General features: G+C 40.4%; 1 protein-coding gene across 2 annotated transcripts; it reads left to right on the top strand.

Moving 5' to 3' along the window:
* The first annotated feature begins 174 nt into the window (after positions 1-174).
* On the top strand, positions 175-12,139 carry LOC135099196 (uroporphyrinogen decarboxylase-like). Of its 2 annotated transcripts, XM_064001651.1 has the most exons (9): positions 175-335; positions 2,228-2,336; positions 2,910-3,088; positions 4,657-4,740; positions 6,408-6,569; positions 6,684-6,845; positions 7,847-7,984; positions 8,403-8,570; positions 11,438-12,139. In XM_064001651.1, the coding sequence occupies exons 1-9, from the start codon at positions 324-326 to the stop codon at positions 11,585-11,587; spliced, it is 1,164 nt and encodes a 387-aa protein (XP_063857721.1). In that variant the 5' UTR covers positions 175-323; the 3' UTR covers positions 11,588-12,139. The 2 variants fall into 2 exon arrangements, with proteins under 2 accessions (XP_063857721.1, XP_063857722.1); XM_064001652.1 differs by lacking the exon at positions 4,657-4,740.
* Positions 12,140-18,890: the final 6,751 nt, after the last annotated feature.

The raw sequence follows: 18,890 nt of genomic DNA, 5'->3' as shown, positions 1-18,890 counted from the left end.
AGATGACACGGAAAAATGCATAGCTTTCCTTCCAAAAGCATATTTGTGGTTTACTCTCCAAATGCGTCATGGAATTGATGGCTGCATGTCATATCTGAGACATAAGGACATAACAATGAAAAAATATCTGTGACTTCCCTTCCGAACACCTGAATTTATATAAGCTCCTCTGTTGGCGCCGAACCGAAGCGGCCAGCAGCGCGGCGCGGCGAGGCAGTAAACAGTGCGGGGCGGCTGCTGGCTGGCTGGTGAGCGTCGATTGTGTGTGTGTACGGCAACCGGTATCAGGATCCCTTGGTTAAGACTACCATCATCCCCCAGCAATGGCTCAGGAGGTGGGTGCTGCTGGTGTATGAGGTGGTACTTATTAACTTGGCTTTTGTGGTTGACAGGAATTACAATTGCTGTGTTTAGTCAAGTGTGAAACATGACTCGTATTGTTAGGCCTATAGTGCAGTGGCTGAATTGATAGGTGGGATGCTAGTATTTGATATATCGGTGGTTCTTCATAGGGCCTCGTATGAGTAGAGTGCAGGATGATTAACCAAATCCACAGATAGATGAGGGAAATAAAGCTTCACAGGTGAGTGAAGCGGCCGTCAGCTGTTTGCAAGCCGCTCGCCGTTTATCTGTGTCACGGCTGGCCCTCTGCCTTACCTGCAGGTGAAGCGGCAGTATCATAGTCGTTTTCATTGAATCATGTACCAGTGTGCGCATACATGGTTAGGATGAGATCTAGTTATGGCATCAGGTGTTTGAGTGGGTATAATGTTCCCCGCGGGACACCGGCAATAGTCCTTTACAGGTAAATCCTAATTTGATTCATGATTCCCTAAATGCAGATGCTGTTTCAGGAGGCAAATATCAAAGAGTGAGGCCCAATGTTGCATCTTTGGACACCTGAGGCGAGGTTCTGGTTGATTGAGTCTCCAACAGCACTGGGACTTTAAACTAATTTCATACTGTTGCACTATGTATTAAGCACATACTAATGTTAATTCTCTTATTAATAAGATTAATTACATTTCTACTTTTTTGTGTGATTTCAACATATCTGATCAAGGTATGACTGAAACATGATTATCATCTTCCATTTCCAGTGCCACTGGAAATACCAGGTTACCAGTTACTCAGGAAAGATGTGCCTGGGGATGTACCTGAACATGGTGTCTGTGTCTGTGTTCAATTAGATGTTAAATACAGGGAGATACTAATTGATGTTCCTAACAGTCATCTAGCTTCATGATTTTTATGTATATATCACAATCATTTACAAGCCACCATCTAACTCAGATGCAAACAACAAAATTTTGATTTATTTCCTTTTATAGTTTTTGTCCTGGCAAGAAAATTGCAATTAATAGGTGATTTTAAATTGCTGGACATAAGATTGAATAATGATCTTAGGCCTAGAGGTCTCACCAACTACCATCTTCTCTTCTACAATTGTTTTACTTCACTTGGACTTTTTCAGTGGGTGATGGAACCAACATTTGTATCATCAGATGATATTCTTGATTTGATACTCACTACAGATGATGAGAGAGTTGGTATGGCACAGGTGCACCTCCCTTTCCCAGGCTGTGGATGTTCTCCTGTTTCTTATTCTTATATATTTCAATACTCTTCCGATTATCATGAATACCTTTGTTTTATATTATGACATAAAGGAGACTACAAGAAAACTAAAGGTTACTTGATTGGAATTTTTTATTTAATGGTTTAATACTAATGAAATGCTATCCAGAATTAATCATATTTTATCTTTAAATTTCAGATTATGTTTCTCTTAAAAGCAGAGTATTCTTGATAGTCCACCTTGCCCCATCAAATAACTACCAGCTTTAAAATGAAGACATGCTATTCTATGGAATAATTACAAATCTATTCACAGCATCCTTGGCTGATGGTCAGAAGCAGTATCCAAGTCTTTTAATAAATTCTTGGAAGTCAGTCTTGAGTTTCACAATTATTCTATAAATAGTCAATCTCAATGTGAAATTGCACAGATTGATAACCTAGTTTCTAATATAAAGCTCTTTCATGCTTATGTTAGAAGAAAGAAGCTTGCATGGCCTGAGGTAGGTCCTCTCAGATTTAATACTAGTGAATGATCTTAGGGCAGTGCCTGAGATATTTGCCTAATTTTTTCTGAAGGATGAAAGGCAGATAGTGTAAATTGCTCAGTACTTTTAATGTCATCTCACACAACATCTTGACATTCCAGAGTGGATTCCCTGCCATGGTCAATGACCGGCTCCTGCGTGCTGCAAGGGGCGAGGAGGTGGACCAGGTGCCTGTGTGGGTTATGAGGCAGGCTGGCCGATACCTCCCTGGCAAGTCAAGGATGCTGCAGTCTTAGTTGACTATTACTCTATAAAGTTTGATAGTTATAAATTTGATGTTTGTGTGCAAGAAAGCTTGTCCACACATTTTCTGTTTAAGCAACAATTCAGCTAGCTTCTATCTTATAATAGCAGTGTGCATTAAACTTAGTCTCCACTTCGAAGAGTTGTAACGTCTTGTGCATATTTAGATAACATTCAAACATATAGTACTAGGGTGTGGTTGACTTTACAAAGCTCATCTTATGATTAAGGCTTGGAGTGTCTCAGTGTTTAAAGCTAATTCCTTAGCTAAGCTAAGGATTTATGAGTTCTGTGTAAGAAATAATTGTGAATACTGAGTTACAACATGACAAGAAGAAATTCAGACATGGTCATATAGTGCCAGGGAGTGTTACAAGGGAGCTCTACCTGTTCCACCAGGATATTGCTGTGAGCCATGATTATACTTGCAATGTTTAGGCCATGAAATGAGCACTGTACCACCAAGCCACATGGCCACTAAATATTCATATAGCTGCCACATGTTAGATAAAGTTATTAATGTGAATGTTTCCCCTTCAGAGTTTCGAGAGGTACGAGCCAAACATGATTTCTTCACCATGTGCCAGACACCATCACTGTCGTGCCAGGTCACCCTCCAACCCTTGAATCGCTTCCCGCTGGATGCTGCCATCATCTTCTCTGACATCCTGGTGATTCCTCAAGCCTTGGGAATGGAAGTAGAAATGAGGCCTGGTGAGGTAAGATGGAGCTGAAGGAAAAGTTTTATTTTTATTGATCAGTATTGTGTAAACCTTACCATCCACCCACTGATAAGACAAAATGAGGGTCAGTTAATGTTCTTATCCATTCTGATAAAAAAAAACTATCGTCTATTATATGTATATAATTTGTGCATTAGTTAGTTGTCTGTCATAGATACAAATGCAAATTTTAATTTTTCTCTCTCTCTCTCTCTCTCTCTCTCTCTCTCTCTCTCTCTCTCTCTCTCTCTCTCTCTCTCTCTCTCTCTCTCTCTCTCTCTCTCTCTCTCTCTCTCTCTCTCTCTCTCTCTCTCTCTCTCTCTCTCTCTCTCTCTGTTTGGTCATAACAGAAAAAGAGATGACAAAGTGTTTAAGTGTGGTAGACACAGTGGGTATAGGAGGATGACCTTCAGGGAAGTAGGGGGGTAGAGTGGAAGGGGAGGAGCAGGCTGTGAGGTGGCTATGCCCTGAAGCAAGGCATACAAGATGGTGATAATATTACAAGACTCATAAAGATAATTAAACTTACACAAGGCTGCTACCATGCAACTGTTTTGGTCTTTTATTATCATCCTTAATGTTTTGAAATCTTATTTTTAACCCTTAAAGCAATAGCCACTTCACCAGGCGAGGACTGGTGGTGGGTATAACCACTTTGCTATTTTTGCATTAAACTTGGCTACTTTATGTCAGTTTTTGTAGTTCAGTCTTAGATAATACTGTCTGTGATTTCACTTGGCTAATCCCTGTCTCTACCCCACCCCCACCTCCCTCTCACCATGGCTAAACACAGTGATAGTGATTCTGACAAATCTGATTCCCTGGCTCCTCCCTCCTGCCCTCAGACCTCAATGCCATACATATTACCCACTCACACTCAACCATTTGCTTCACTTTGTAGTGAGAGTGCAATAGGGCAGGAACTTGATAAAACTGTTTAGCTTGTGTGAAGAGAGCTCAGGGCACCCGTTCTCATTAGTTGCTCACCATATCTAGTCAGACAAAACAAATGCATGGCAGGCAAGTGACTCACTCCATCCAAAAGTCTCTCCTCTTCAACTTACTGTTTTTCCATAACCACTGCATATAGAGATATCTGGATGGCATTGTTAGAAAGAGGAAGACGATGTTGAGTACAAAGTATTTCATGTGCTCTTTCATTGCTGGTTAAGTTTAAGGCGTGTGTGAATACAGGGTATTTTCAATGTTTAGCGTTGGAGGGGCAGTCCTAGCAGGACAAAAATCACCACCACCGCTGGTCCTTTTGGGTTTAAGCTGTTTCATTCACATTGACTTTCACCCACCATTCTGCTTGTGAACCACTACCCTGAGTCCATACCCTAACATTTGATGTATCATCTTCATTAAATCCTTTTATCCACCTGAAAACCTCACTTTGGTCTCCTCCAAAGAGCATCACCTTTTGTGACACTCTTTTCTTAGTATAGAGAGCCACAGAATAGTTGTTATACTATTTGCTGCCAACCATGAATATTTTCCTGTTTCCTTTTTGAATGCATCATTTCTCAGTCTTGTTTGTGACCCTGTCTTGTATATACCCACAGATGTCCAGCTCTCCCACCCCACGTGCTCTCTCTCTCAACCTTTCATACACATACCACACAAGAATCTTGAAACCACCTAACATGGTTGGTGTATTTGTACTCCCAGCTGCTTGCTGACTCCACATGGAGTATTCTTGTATTTATCATGCCTTTCACAGTATTTTCTTCCTTTTTTTTTTATTTTTGCATTACAGACATGTTGCCCTAATACGCTTTTCATGAAACTTTAAAAGCTCAGTATTCCCTGTCATTGCCTTCATTATCATTCTCCTTATCTTGAAAAGCTCCATACATGCTTGTTTGTGTCACCCTTGGTCACATAGTGAGTGTTTGCCAGGCTGAGCAGTATGTGGCAGTCTCCTTGCTTGGAATCTAGATCTCTGATGTCTTTTTGATCACTTAATTCCAAATGAGAGTGGATGGAGATTAGGATGATTTGAAGGATATGTTGTGCATCACTATACACAAGACCTGGGATCACAGGGGCCATATTCATGAAGTGGTCCTAGTGAGTCTTAGCTATGAAACATGCCATGGCTAGGACAAAGTGACGCATTCTTGTCATAAACTGCATGTCTGTCAAAAATCCATGTGGGATGCTAAGACTAGGTCCACCCTGTCTTAGCAGCTTATGACTGACACTCCCCACAGCCAAGATGGCTGCCCTACAACATTTCCAGCTCATGAATTATTTACCCAGATCAGACGTATTAAATGAACTTAGTGACATGAAACTCATCAGAAGATATTGTTCAGACCATGCAGGTATTTTCTTTGTTACTGATCTAGTGAGGGAAGCCTTACACATTGACACAGAAAGGAGAAATCCCCTTACCCCAAAAATTAAGTGATTGTAACAGATACCTTGCTGCTGGGAAAAGCCACTGGGGAAATGCAGTTGTGCAGTAGTGATGGCCTTGGTGATCATCAAGGAAGCCATCCTTGCCACCAAAGCATTGGAACTCTGTGTTTGTTTACATTAAGGCATTCCTATGGGATCACATTTACCATGTTTTCAAAGATTGAATTACTCTCTTCCCCCCAATACATAAAAACAAAAGAAATATTTATAGAAGCTATAAAGTATAAGTGAATGGCAGCTTTTGCTTGATCTTTTAGTATTTGAAATCAAGTAAGCACTACATATAGCAGATGGTTATGATTGACAGTTTTGCTAAAGTCATAACTTATGACAAACAACTTATGACAGACGTTTTAAGTTATGATACACATGTCATAACTATGACATGTGTCATAACTTTATAAAGAATAAAGGCCCAAAGGTGTTTAGCTGAAGGAAGTAAGGAGAATGAAATGTATTAGTGTGATGTTGAGAAGGTGGCTTGGCCATGTTGAGAGGAAGGCAGAGTTTATTGTTTGATACAATAAAGTTTTAATTTTAATTTAAATTTCAATGTAGTTGATAGTTGTTGAGATGGACACAAGAAAACTTGGAATTAAGTAGTTCAGAAAGATCCCAGCAGCGTAGATTCATGCAGGGAGTCTGCTGAAGACTTCAGCTCAAAGAGCAACCATTTGGTGAAGAAGGATGACAGGCAAGCATACATGGAATCTTTCAAAATTATGATGATATTTTCAGCTTTTAAGGAAAAGACTCTTCGTGACCTCATGCTTACTGCATCACTACATCAGCCTGCTTTTTCCATCCAAAGATGTACAATACTGAAGTAGATATTTCCTGTTCAGAATTCATTTATGATTGCATTAATTCACATTTCCCTTCCTTTCAGGGCCCAGTGTTCCCATCTCCGCTGCGTGGGCCTGAGGACCTATCACGCCTGGCCCCACCAGGGGATGCCTGCACCAAGCTCCAGTATGTGTTTGATGCACTCACACTTACTCGGAAAGAGCTGAAAGGAAAGGCAACACTCATAGGCTTCAGTGGCGCTCCAGTAAGTATTATGTGTGCTGCTTTTGCTGAAAAATCCTTATCTTGGTCTGCTATATCTTGTGGGAGTTGCTGAAATACTTTAGAACGAAAAATAAATACATTTTTTATCTTTCAGTGGACAATTATGGCTTACATGATAGAAGGCAAAGGTTCCAAGACCATGAGCAATGCCAAGGGATGGCTGTACAAGCATGCTGAGGCCAGCCACAGACTCCTCAAGATCATCACAGAAGCAACCATTCATTACCTTGTGGGTCAAGTCAAAGCTGGAGCTCAGGTAAAGGTTTTCCGAAAAATAAACAAGAATAAATCTGAAGGTATAGTTATATGACTTAGAAAAATCTGTGGGAATTTGTTAAAGGCCTGACAATTTAAACATTTCAACAAGGTCAAGAAGTATGCGCATGTGTGTATGTGTTTACATTGACTTATTTATTTATTTTATTTTATTATTTTATTTTATTTTTTTTATATGTAAGAGGGTCACTGGCCAGGGAAACAAAAAAGAAAGAAAAAAATCACACTGGGGTGTCAATCCCAAAAGAGATGTCAAGAGAATAATTAAAAAAATAACTAAGTGTCGTGAAACCTCCCTCTTGAAAGAGTTAAGTCATAGGAAGGAGGAAATACAGAGAAGCAGGCAGGGAGTTCCAGAGTTTACCAGAGAAAGGGATGAATGAATGAAAATACTGGTTAACTCTTGCATTAGAGAGGTGGACAGAATAGGGATGAGAGAAAGTAGAAAGTTTTCTGCAGTGAGGCTGCAGGAGGAAGGAAGGCATGAAAATAGTGGTAGAAGATAGCAAGAGATGCAACATTGCAGCAATGAGAAAAAGGTTGAAGACATTTAGAGTAGTTGTAGTAAAGAAGGCCAGAGCTTTACTCAGGTGATCCTGTCTGTATATTTGCTCAGTTAAAGGCATAGTAATACATGGTGGAATGACAAGATGTTCAAATTTAAAGAAAAGCAGTGTTTGTGTGTTTCTGTGTGTGTGTGTGTGTTGCAGCTCTTTTCCTCCATTGCTTTAAATTTTCATTTTTTTCCACAAATATAAAAGTTTAATTGGATAAGGTTATTTTATTTCATTTTCTAGATATAATGAGCAAATCATGATTAAAATTTTATTGATATGCTTCCAGCTTTGAAATGTCAGCCATTCCTGTCAGCATTGAATAACCTGATATGCCCATGCATCTTTTTATTATTATACTTCATTCCCAGAATTAATCCAGTTAAGTAGGGTTTTGTGTACAGTGGCTGAGCAATTCACTTTTCAGGTATTACAAGTGTTTGAGTCTCATGCTGAACACTTGGGACCACAACTGTTCAGGGACTTTGCCTTGCCTTACCTGAAGCAGATCTGTGATCAAGTGAAGGAACAGGTGAAGCAGCTTGGCCTCCCAGACATTCCAATGGTGAGTGAGTGACACGTGTCTCCATGCATCCTTCTTATTATAATGTATATGCGATAATTTATCTCCTGGGGAATCCCATGAAATCGACTCAGATTGGCTTTTATTACAGTAAGTAGCAGTCTCATATGTTATGGAGCTCAAACCAGTCCAACTTCTATACTAGAATTTTGTGCCTCATGTAGCCAAGATAAGGCATCTATTTGTTGATTTTCACAAATTTTCTGTAACATTTTTACCACTCTATGCCTTGAGAGGGAAGAGAAGCAATTCTCACTGCACTTCATGTAGGACACAGTATTACTATATTATTTACAGATAATGAAAATAGTACTATATTCCAATACCCAATTGCTCCTAATTGCTTATGGAGGCTCTCTCTCTCTCTCTGACAGATTTTCTAACTTAGATGTACTTGCAGATAGTGTTTCCAAAGGGGGGTCACTATGCCCTGAAGGACCTGGCTTCCCTTAAGTATGAGGTTATTGGAATAGACTGGACAGTGGACCCAATCTTGGCCAGAGAACTTGTGGGACCAACTAAGGTTCTCCAGGGAAACCTAGACCCCTGTGCCCTCTATGGTGACAAGGTATGTATGTTTACAAAAGTAAATAGGGATTCCAACAAGTTTTATTAAATCCAGAAGAACAAACATTATAATAAACTATATTCCTTCAGGGAAGGTATTCATCTGGTGCTTAGGCTGCATCTGTAACAGGTCTCCTGATTGGCTGCACTGTTCCATCACTCACCCACAGTTTACCTGGACATTATATGTTTGTATATTATTCTTCCTAATTACTTTCTTAGTAAAGATAGACCATTGTAGTTGCTAATGTTTGAACTTGGCAGTAATGGTACAGTTCAGATATTACAAGTTGAATTCACAAGATAGTTCCAAAATGTTTATAAGGTTAGATTTATCATTGCTACATTCATCAGCCTTGGAACTAGGACTAAAATAAATCACTGCATGTTGTAAAGAAGTCTCCTGAATGTCACTGTGCAGTCAGATAATAGATTAAATGCGACAATGGCAATGCAGTGATTTCTGAGGATATATGCATTCATCTGCCAGAGTGGAGTGCCTTAACTATATTTCCTTGCCACTGTTTGGCCAGGAAGAATGTGACTGGGTGATAGCTTGAGCCTCCTCATCCTCCTGCTTTAAGGCCCCTTCACTCCATGATTATTACCACTTTTTCTCTGTAATTCACTTACTTCAATACAGATGTGACCTTTTCACCACTAGACAGTAAAGTGATAATGGAGGTTTAAATTGACTAAAAGTTTACACAATAATGATTGTTTAGGTGTTATAAATGTTTACAAATAATGTGTTGATTTTTTCATAAAATTACAAGCTAATGTTATTGAAAATTGTGGCACACAGATTATCTCTTGGTGTACTTAGATTTTACATAATACAGCAAGGAAGGGAGGGAGGCATCTTTTTATTACAAGATATGTGCGGTGAATAACAGTCTTCTGAATTTTATGAAGATCCTGTTGATAGTAGTGAAGGCATCCTTCATCTGCTGCAAGATTTTAGGTATGATGCCTAGTGCAATACAATGCACAAAGGTGGCAGGAGAGCAGAGGGGTACTGAGAGCACCTTGCACGTTGATCCACCCCGTGCATGACAACTTGCTGTAGGCGAGCTCTGCCTGGAAGTAACCCAAGGCAGCAGACAACTGGGTCCCATCAACATTGAAGTACTCCGAGTGAAGGGGGCACTTGCAGGTCACTTTTGATGTGGCCATACACTGCAGATGTTGCAGGCCAATCACTAATGTCAGTGCCTGTGTGAGGTATCACCTCCATCTCACTTGACTTCCCACCATAAGTGACAACGACACTGACGCTAGGAGGTGTGGGCTGGACGTGTGCAGTCAGCTGGACTCTTCATACAGTGCACACTGACAGTTCTGGAGCCCATTGTTGATGACTGAGCTTGCACCACATGGATGGTGGAGTGACTATCATTTTTCTTCATCTTTGAAGGTTTTGGTTTCAAGAAGTACTGACTCTTGGGCTTGGAAGACTTGCATAGTTTCTCAGTGTCCATAAGCATTAAACTGGGCAGTCCTGGCTGGACATTTTTCTGTGAGTGACCAGTGCCCTGGCATGAAACAACTATGGCACACTGCCTCTGTACCAGGGCAGCCCTTGGAGCCATGCTGTTGCTTGCAGCACTTGTTGCAGGAAGAGGACAACATGGGTGCAGCTGAGCGAACCTCTGCCTCTGCGAGTGCTCTTGTCTTTCTTGTATTGTGCAGAGGCAGCAGTCCTTGTGGCCTCAAAGGAGCAGCATAGTGTCACATCAGCAAGTCAGGCTGCAGCATTGAGTGTGATGATTTTCTGCAACTTTTTGTCCTGCAAGCCCATAAGGATGCCGTGCTTAAGCAATGCCTCCTTGCATTCCTTACTGTGGGCCTTAAAGACGTCTATCTCTTCAGGGACCCTCTTAAACAGCACACAGAATTCAGCAAAAGACTCTTCCTTACCTTGCTTGCTTGGAATTGGTGAATGCCTGGTGCTGCAATGCCTCCTTTCTGAATTTCCTTTATGTACTTCTGCAGTGTGTCCAGCACCTTGTCAAGAGATGCTGTGGAGTCGAGACACATCTGTAGCATGTACTCCAGTACTCACTGCATCTCAAGTGACAAGCACAGTGTTAACTGGATCAGCTGGTTTCCATAGGGCATGCCAGGCTGTGAGAGGTGTGACTTGTTTTCTCTCTGCAAGCTAGCAGGTGCACACACTGAAGTAGCAGCAGCGTGGGGAAAATGAGAGTTGCCAACAAGGGCTATATGTGCACATGCACGTGCCACCACATCATACATAAAATGGTGTAACATACACTATTCTACAAGTTCTATGTATGTAGCAGTAGCCAATCAATGATGTGATATATGAGATGTGTAATACAAGCATAAGTTCTCAAATATAAATTGATGGATTCATATCTTTAAATTACAGTGAAAAGTAACAAAAGTTTATTGCATGACAAGATGCTGGATTCAGATCTTTAAAATAAAAGTGAAAGTAACAAAAGTCAGTTGCATGACAAGATGCTGATTGATAAGTGATTTAATGCAACCATTTATGTATTTAGTTAAATATTGTGCATAAATACCAACTATTATAAAGTAAATGAGAGGTTATTTCATTGCAGGAGAAAAGTGGCATTTGTTAAAAGATGGGAAGTGCCTAAGTATAAATATGAGAAAAATGGGTGGTGGGTAAGCAAGGGAAGTGAATGGTGGAGTGAGTGTAATGGCTGTAGCTTCACATGGATAATATTTTAAGGTATGGCTGTAAAAGAACAAGCTAATGTGTATTTTATATTTTCATCAGTTCCCTACTGTGCTTAGAGTGGAGAAGGGAGCCTTTGATATAATATTCTCGCCTCGCCATACACATCACTGAGATAGTTTCTTGATGGCCCACAGAAGTCTATCGATGCCGCTGTGAAGGAGATGGTACAGAAGTTTGGCCGTCATCGCTACATCGCTAACCTGGGACATGGGATGTACCCAGACATGGATCCAGATCACCTGGCTGCCTTTGTCCAGGCTGTCCAGAAATACTCCAAGGACTGACTTCCAAGTGCAGCAGTTTGCTCACTCCTTCATCTGTGATAAGACTTAAAAGGCATTCAGATATTAGATTGTGGTGTAAATAAATTTGTTATCTAGCTACAGAGTCTATGAGTTCATTGTTATGTGAAGCACTCTTTGTGGCATAGCCTTTGTGAAGACTGTTTAATGTGGATAATTGTAATACCTAAGGAAAAGCAAGTTGCCAAGCTGAACAAAATCTCTCTACAATTCTAGCACAAATAATAATGCATGCAAGCCATCTAAAATCTTCCCTTCTACAGAGGCAACCCACATTAGTGAACCTCAAAGTATCATGGGAAGACAAATTGGGAAGCTCTCTTGTTTATTTAAATATCATCTTCAACTACATTTGAGCATCTACAGTGCAGCTTTAATGCATAAGTATAAATATCTAATAAACATGCAACATGTGCTGGCTGGTATGATAAATTACAACTGAACAATTACTAGATGACCTTTATAAGCACAGTATACTATTTAATTTATTTAGAATATCTGTAATGTGATGTGCAATATATGTAGTGTCTGCAATTTTAGTTTTCTTGATCCAATACCCTGTAACAGAGACATCTTAAAGGACGAGTGGATGCATTGCAAATTATTTGAATTAAGGTACCACAACATCACTGTCACATGGCTATTGCAACTGAGTGAAATGCATCTGTTTGCCAACTGATGAATTATGGGATGATTATAAAATACTGAACGGAAATAAAAACTATAAAGATTTGTAAAAATAATAGAAAAAATAAAATTCTATGGTGAGGAAAAATTACTATTCCACGAGAGCACTGCATAATTTTCACGGATAGGTATACATTACACATGACTGGAGAGTTAGTGTGCCATCACAGTCCCAAGATATATCATTAGTGCGCCACTAAGCAATAAAGTTTGAGAACCTCTGCCCTAATTAATGCAAGACTATGCAAGATAAATGAATCCCTACAGCTTGTGTTGGACACCAAGACCTCTTCTCTTATAAGAAACTTCACCTGAGAGGAGTGGAAATACAGAAAAGCATAGGAGACATGAAAGGTAGAGCACTGTTAGGTAGGTTTAAGTAAAAGATGAGCCTAAAGGACAGAGTGAAAAAAACATGAATGAGAGGTTTGACAAGCCTGGTAAGAAGTTGTTATATAATAATTATAGACATTAAAACAGAATAAAAGTGACAGAGAAGAAAAATTTAAGCATCTCAGGACATTGCATGCCACAATCTAACACCTTGAGTCTGTAAGACTGCTTTTTTTTCCCTACTTATTGCCACAAGTCATGGATCTCTGAATGACTCCATGACCCATGCAGTCTGTGCTTGACAGCTACACTTCACCACCTAACTTCTTATCCATGCATTCTCTCTTCTCCACTCCATACTGCAAAAAACTGTTGCATATGTCCTGACAAAAAGTAAATGAATAACAGTACTCACCAAACCTCCATGTGTCCTCATCCTTAAATGGAATGATTGGCAAAAAAATGCCAATATGAAGCACACTCCTGGTTCAGTCCCCCACACCACATATTCTGAAGGGCATGAAGGTTGATGTTACAACAGAACTACACTGCATTAGAATACATAATTATATCTTCCTTCATATTCAAGACTTAAAATATCTATTTGCGCCCACTACATTATAGAAGCTGACTTTTCTGGACAGGTGGTGTGGCTTAAATGTACTTGTTTGTTAAAGCAAGCCACAGGCAGCCATGTAGTCACCAAACACAGGATACAAAGCACTCATCCCTCCATGAAGAGCAAAGCAAGGTGACTGGCTGGACTTATACATCACTGTCATCATTTGAGATGCCACTGTTCTCCACTCATACATCACTGTCATCATTTGAGACGCCACTGTTCTCCACTCATAACAAATAAGACCTTGATATCCAGACAAGCATGGAAGGTGCTTCTGCAATCTGCATGTCATCCTGTCCATTGTGCATGGCAGGATAAATTGTAGAAAAAGTATCTGAGCTTCATTTCTTATCTTGTTTCTGATGGTGTAAAGGGATGCTTAGCTCAATATTTTTTTCCTGGCTGTTGTAGCCATTTATTTCCTCTTACCACCTACTTCAATACCTCATTCTCCTGTGCCAGTCTTCTGCAGTGCATCAGGAGGAGCAGACACATCACACTGGTGCTCAAGGTGAATACTTGCCATCTTACAATGCACACACACATGCCAGCAGTGACCCATGAACACTGAGGCAGACTGAGGGAGGTGGAGCCAATGCACTGAGCCATGAAGAAACATTATTTTTGGTCAAGTTTATGCTTCACACATCTATGTCTATCAAGAAAGCTCACTCAGTGAATTACCTACATACATTTATAAGTGAACAAAATCAATATGAAGAAAGCTCACTCATTGAATTATCTACATATATTTATAAGTAAACAAAATCAAATAACTTCCATTCATATATGCATTAATATTTATTTTTCTGCTTCCACTTGCTTTGAGTCATTACATATAACACACACATGACCAATGAGACAAAGCAAAAAAAAAAGCAACACCTTTTTCCTGCTTTTTTTTCATGATTACCATCTTTAACATACTGTAAAAGCACAGTAACATTTTTAAATACTTCTGTGTATTTGGAGTGTCATGACTGAACAAAGAACTACATTCTCCATTATGAAAGTGAAACATCAATGTTATAAAAAAAAATAAAAAAAGGTGGACATGAGCAGGGTTCAGACCAAATCTTACAGGCATTACTGACAGGACCATGCTAACACTGGTTATCCGTTTCCACACCTATGGCAAAATAAAAGTTATCAGGACTGGTGCCTGGGCAGGTAAGGCTGAATGAAACCCACTCAAGTCCTGGTGATCACTTTGTCCTGATAAACAAAGGTGTTGGACTAAGTGTTTTCATGAGAGTCCTGATTGATACTTGACTCCAGTAAAAACCTTTATAATTAATCCCAACCAGATCCATTTCCACAAAGTTCCAAGGCAGAGTATCACACTGGTGGTTGAAATGATTGACTGATTGATTAAAAAGGGAGGGCACTGCAACATTGCAGTCATATGGCACTGAAGGGGCAGTGCTTGGTCCATGGCGCCAACATGCACCAAGCCTGCCAGTCACAGGCGAGCAATCAACCACACTTCAAGCTCCACTGTTGCAACAGAGTAGTTGAAGTGAACCAAACTGGCCATAAGAGGCCTTTGCCAGGGGTTGAGCCTCTATCAGGAAACTTACAAAAGCACAAGTCTGATACCTTTACCATTTATTCCACACACCAAGGCTAAGTGTATTTTGGCTGGTTTCCACTGTCTTGCCACTACACAAGCATGGTATATGAACTCACAGACCACTAAAAAAAGTAATGCATGGATAACTGAGAGCATCCAGTCATCTGATGTGAAGAGAAGGCAAGGAATCACTCAACCCTTCCACTAATAACAGCAACAGGACACATTATTTCATCCAAGTGACTTTAACTTGATTTGGTTTTGAGATAAAAAAGAGACTATAATGCATAAATTACTTGCTCACTCCTTTTGTCCTCAACAGTGTCTTTCAAACTTAGGTATATCTTAAACTCACCGACTTAAAAGGTGAGAATCCACTGCAGTAGAGAGAGAGAGAGAGAGAGAGAGAGAGAGAGAGAGAGAGAGAGAGAGAGAGAGAGAGAGAGAGAGAGAGAGAGAGAGAGAGAGAGAGAGAGAGAGAGAGAGAGAGAGAGAGAGAGAGAGAGAGAGAGAGAGAGAGAGAGAGAGAGAGAGAGAGAGAGAGAGAGAGAGAGAGAGAGAGAGAGAGAGAGAGAGAGAGAGAGAGAGAGAGAGAGAGAGAGAGAGAGAGAGAGAGAGAGAGAGAGAGAGAGAGAGAGAGAGAGAGAGAGAGAGAGAGAGAGAGAGAGAGAGAGAGAGAGAGAGAGAGAGAGAGAGAGAGAGAGAGAGAGAGAGAGAGAGAGAGAGAGAGAGAGAGAGAGAGAGAGAGAGAGAGAGAGAGAGAGAGAGAGAGAGAGAGAGAGAGAGAGAGAGAGAGAGAGAGAGAGAGAGAGAGAGAGAGAGAGAGAGAGAGAGAGAGAGAGAGAGAGAGAGAGAGAGAGAGAGAGAGAGAGAGAGAGAGAGAGAGAGAGAGAGAGAGAGAGAGAGAGAGAGAGAGAGAGAGAGAGAGAGAGAGAGAGAGAGAGAGAGAGAGAGAGAGAGAGAGAGAGAGAGAGAGAGAGAGAGAGAGAGAGAGAGAGAGAGAGAGAGAGAGAGAGAGAGAGAGAGAGAGAGAGAGAGAGAGAGAGAGAGAGAGAGAGAGAGAGAGAGAGAGAGAGAGAGAGAGAGAGAGAGAGAGAGAGAGAGAGAGAGAGAGAGAGAGAGAGAGAGAGAGAGAGAGAGAGAGAGAGAGAGAGAGAGAGAGAGAGAGAGAGAGAGAGAGAGAGAGAGAGAGAGAGAGAGAGAGAGAGAGAGAGAGAGAGAGAGAGAGAGAGAGAGAGAGAGAGAGAGAGAGAGAGAGAGAGAGAGAGAGAGAGAGAGAGAGAGAGAGAGAGAGAGAGAGAGAGAGAGAGAGAGAGAGAGAGAGAGAGAGAGAGAGAGAGAGAGAGAGAGAGAGAGAGAGAGAAAGAAAGCCTAAATGAAACACCTACCCAAGGAAGATGGAAGAGGAGAAAACATAAGAACATTAGAAAATAAGGGAAGCTGCCAGAAGCCATCAGGCCTACACATGTTAGTCCCTGTATGAAACAGAGACCGATTTCCACCTGTCATCCTCATCCATAAATTTGTATATAATTACCTTTTAAAGCATCCAGATGACTCAGCATTAACAACCTGATAACCAAGTTTATTTAATTTATCTACCATTATTTGAAAAATCAATTCCCTCCTTTCTCTTTTACATCAAACTTCATCAAGCTTGAACACATCATGTCTGTCCTATTTTCATAAATGATCCTGAGAATTTTGCTTATGTCACCCTTCTTATATGCTCTTTACCATTTATAGACTTCCATCAGATCCCCTCTTAACTTATATCTCTGTGGCAGGGGCTCCTAACCCGGGGTACATGTATCCCCAGTGGTACATTTGCATTTTTCAGGGGGTACATTGGATCTCAGAGAATAGCCATTATTGTGGTGTAATCTGAAGTGAGACAGCAATCTTTTTATTTTTTATTTCCTCATTTTAGTAAGCAAAACTAATCTCAATTATATCAAGAGTAGGGTGAATACCATTTAGTTTTCACTATTATGGAACTAACTGAGGCCACAATCTGTACTGGGCCTGAAAGGATTAAGTACAGGATGCAATGATCATAATGGATAATTATAAGAAAGATATGTATGTGATAGATCAACATATTTTGCAAATTACTCGAGTTTAATTTACTGATATCGCCTTTAAGATTCCTATGCAGTCTACACATAGAAATTTCATAATGAAATAATATTATAATTCCATTTTTTATCATTGACATTAATGGGTACACAAGAACCTATAAAAATGTACAAGGAGTACAAAGGACCAAAAAAGATTGGGAATCCCTGCACTAGGTAATGTAAATTTAAAACCTCCAATCTCCTTTTGTAGGGAATACATACCTCTCATCCCTTGTATCTTTTTTCAGTGATTTTCCTCTGTACTGATTCTAATAGGCTAGTGATTCCCAACCTGAAGGTCTGTACTTTATTATATAATATTGTTATAATCATGACCAAGTGGAAGCATACTGCCATGTGCGCACTAATCACTCATTCACACCCCATCTGACTTCCCTCTTGCCCATTCGCACCTCATCTGGTCCAGTGGACTTTCACCTTTCATCCATTATCATCTCCACAACCTTTTCTCCTAGACCACATGACAGATGCATTTAGGTGTGACTGGTGGAAACTCATGGCCCATGCTGAATAAATTAAGGATCCAAGAGTCAGCAGGGCTGGGAGACCAGCATCACACTTCAAGGTGAGCACCCTCTGTACTCTGTATCCAAATAAATGGCCAAGTGTTAACTTGCAACTCCTTCACCCATATCTCCATCCTGTAGGAGGCAGGATGGGAGAAGGACTTACTACACCAGAGCATAAAGAGACATCAGCGGGGGCCATCCAGTACAGGTCGTACAGCAAAATGTAGGGGAACCATAAGCTGAGGCACAGAATGTTCTAGTGTACAATGGACCGTAGACAGTTACTGCAATCATGGGTTATGGATGGGGATCATAGATAAGGGTCCTTTAAGAATAAAATTGGTAATGACCAGAGAAGGGTTGGGAATCACTATAATAGACCTATAGCTTTCCTGTAAATATTAGGGGAGCAGAACTGCACCTGCACATCACTATCAAGTGTGAAAAGATGGGACAGAATAAGGGTCTAACCTCACTATATTTTAGCTTCAAAAAGTTTCTTCAGGATATTGAATACTACATTAAATTTAGTATCCAGAACACAGTAAGTAAGGGTACCTACATATAAACTTCAGGGTGAAAATAACAACAAACAAGACTATGATAGAATATAATTATGATAAAACATATACTATAGCTGTGTATGGCCTCCACTCATTTCTCTTTGCCCTTTGAACTTGTAATGAATGATAACCCTTGCTCAAGACCCAGGGCCACTATAACATCAAGGTTTCCCCACGTATCCATTTATCGGCTATAGTTGTGCATGGCCTTTCCAACTCAACAGCCTCTGAACCTGTAGTGAACATCCCTCTAATCTCTTACCTCTAGACATAGTATCACTAACATCCAGGTTTCAACACAATAACTTCCCCCAGGTACCCATTCCCAACCAACATTAAGGAAGGCGATTCACTTGGGTGATCCGTGCGCCATCCACGAAGCCTCGGAACAGATTCGAACCAGGTCCAGGCAGTCATAGCCAGTCATGCTAGCCACTGCACCACGGTGGCCTTATAACAAGATAATGATACGGCAAAAGGCCAGATGATTTATACAAACCAGACACTGAAAGAAAATTCACAGGAACCAACGGTAATTATCTAGTCATTTTCCTTACTGTTCGTCTTTTATCTTCAAACTGTCACAGATCCCTTAAGAATTTAGATGATTATAAAACGTCAGTGAAAAGTAGGGGGAGATATCCCATCTAATCAGAACTCTTAATCACCGAAACCAACACCAATTAAGAAAAGAAAGGTCGAAAGGAAAGAAGATTGCACGGTACTGTTTGAATAGTTATGTAACAAGCTATATTAGAATCCTTCATATTCCACGTTGACTGCTCATATATTACCAACCTCATACTTGACGGCCCCCTACTCACATCCTGGTAGTGCATGCAAGGGTGGCTGAGCGG

The sequence above is a fragment of the Scylla paramamosain genome, chromosome 4, assembly GCF_035594125.1.
Source record: "Scylla paramamosain isolate STU-SP2022 chromosome 4, ASM3559412v1, whole genome shotgun sequence".
In the NCBI taxonomy this organism is placed as follows: Eukaryota; Metazoa; Arthropoda; class Malacostraca; order Decapoda; family Portunidae; genus Scylla; species Scylla paramamosain.
Note: the sequence above shows the minus strand (reverse complement) of the source record. Positions and strands in the feature narration are given on the sequence as shown.

Excerpts from the sequence above, each read along its gene's own strand:
- LOC135099196 (XM_064001651.1), top strand. Across the intron at positions 4,741-6,407 it reads TCTTGAAACCACCTAACATG|GGCCCAGTGTTCCCATCTCC; the intron begins GTTGGTGTATTT and ends CCTTCCTTTCAG. Across the intron at positions 7,985-8,402 it reads GCCTCCCAGACATTCCAATG|ATAGTGTTTCCAAAGGGGGG; the intron begins GTGAGTGAGTGA and ends ATGTACTTGCAG.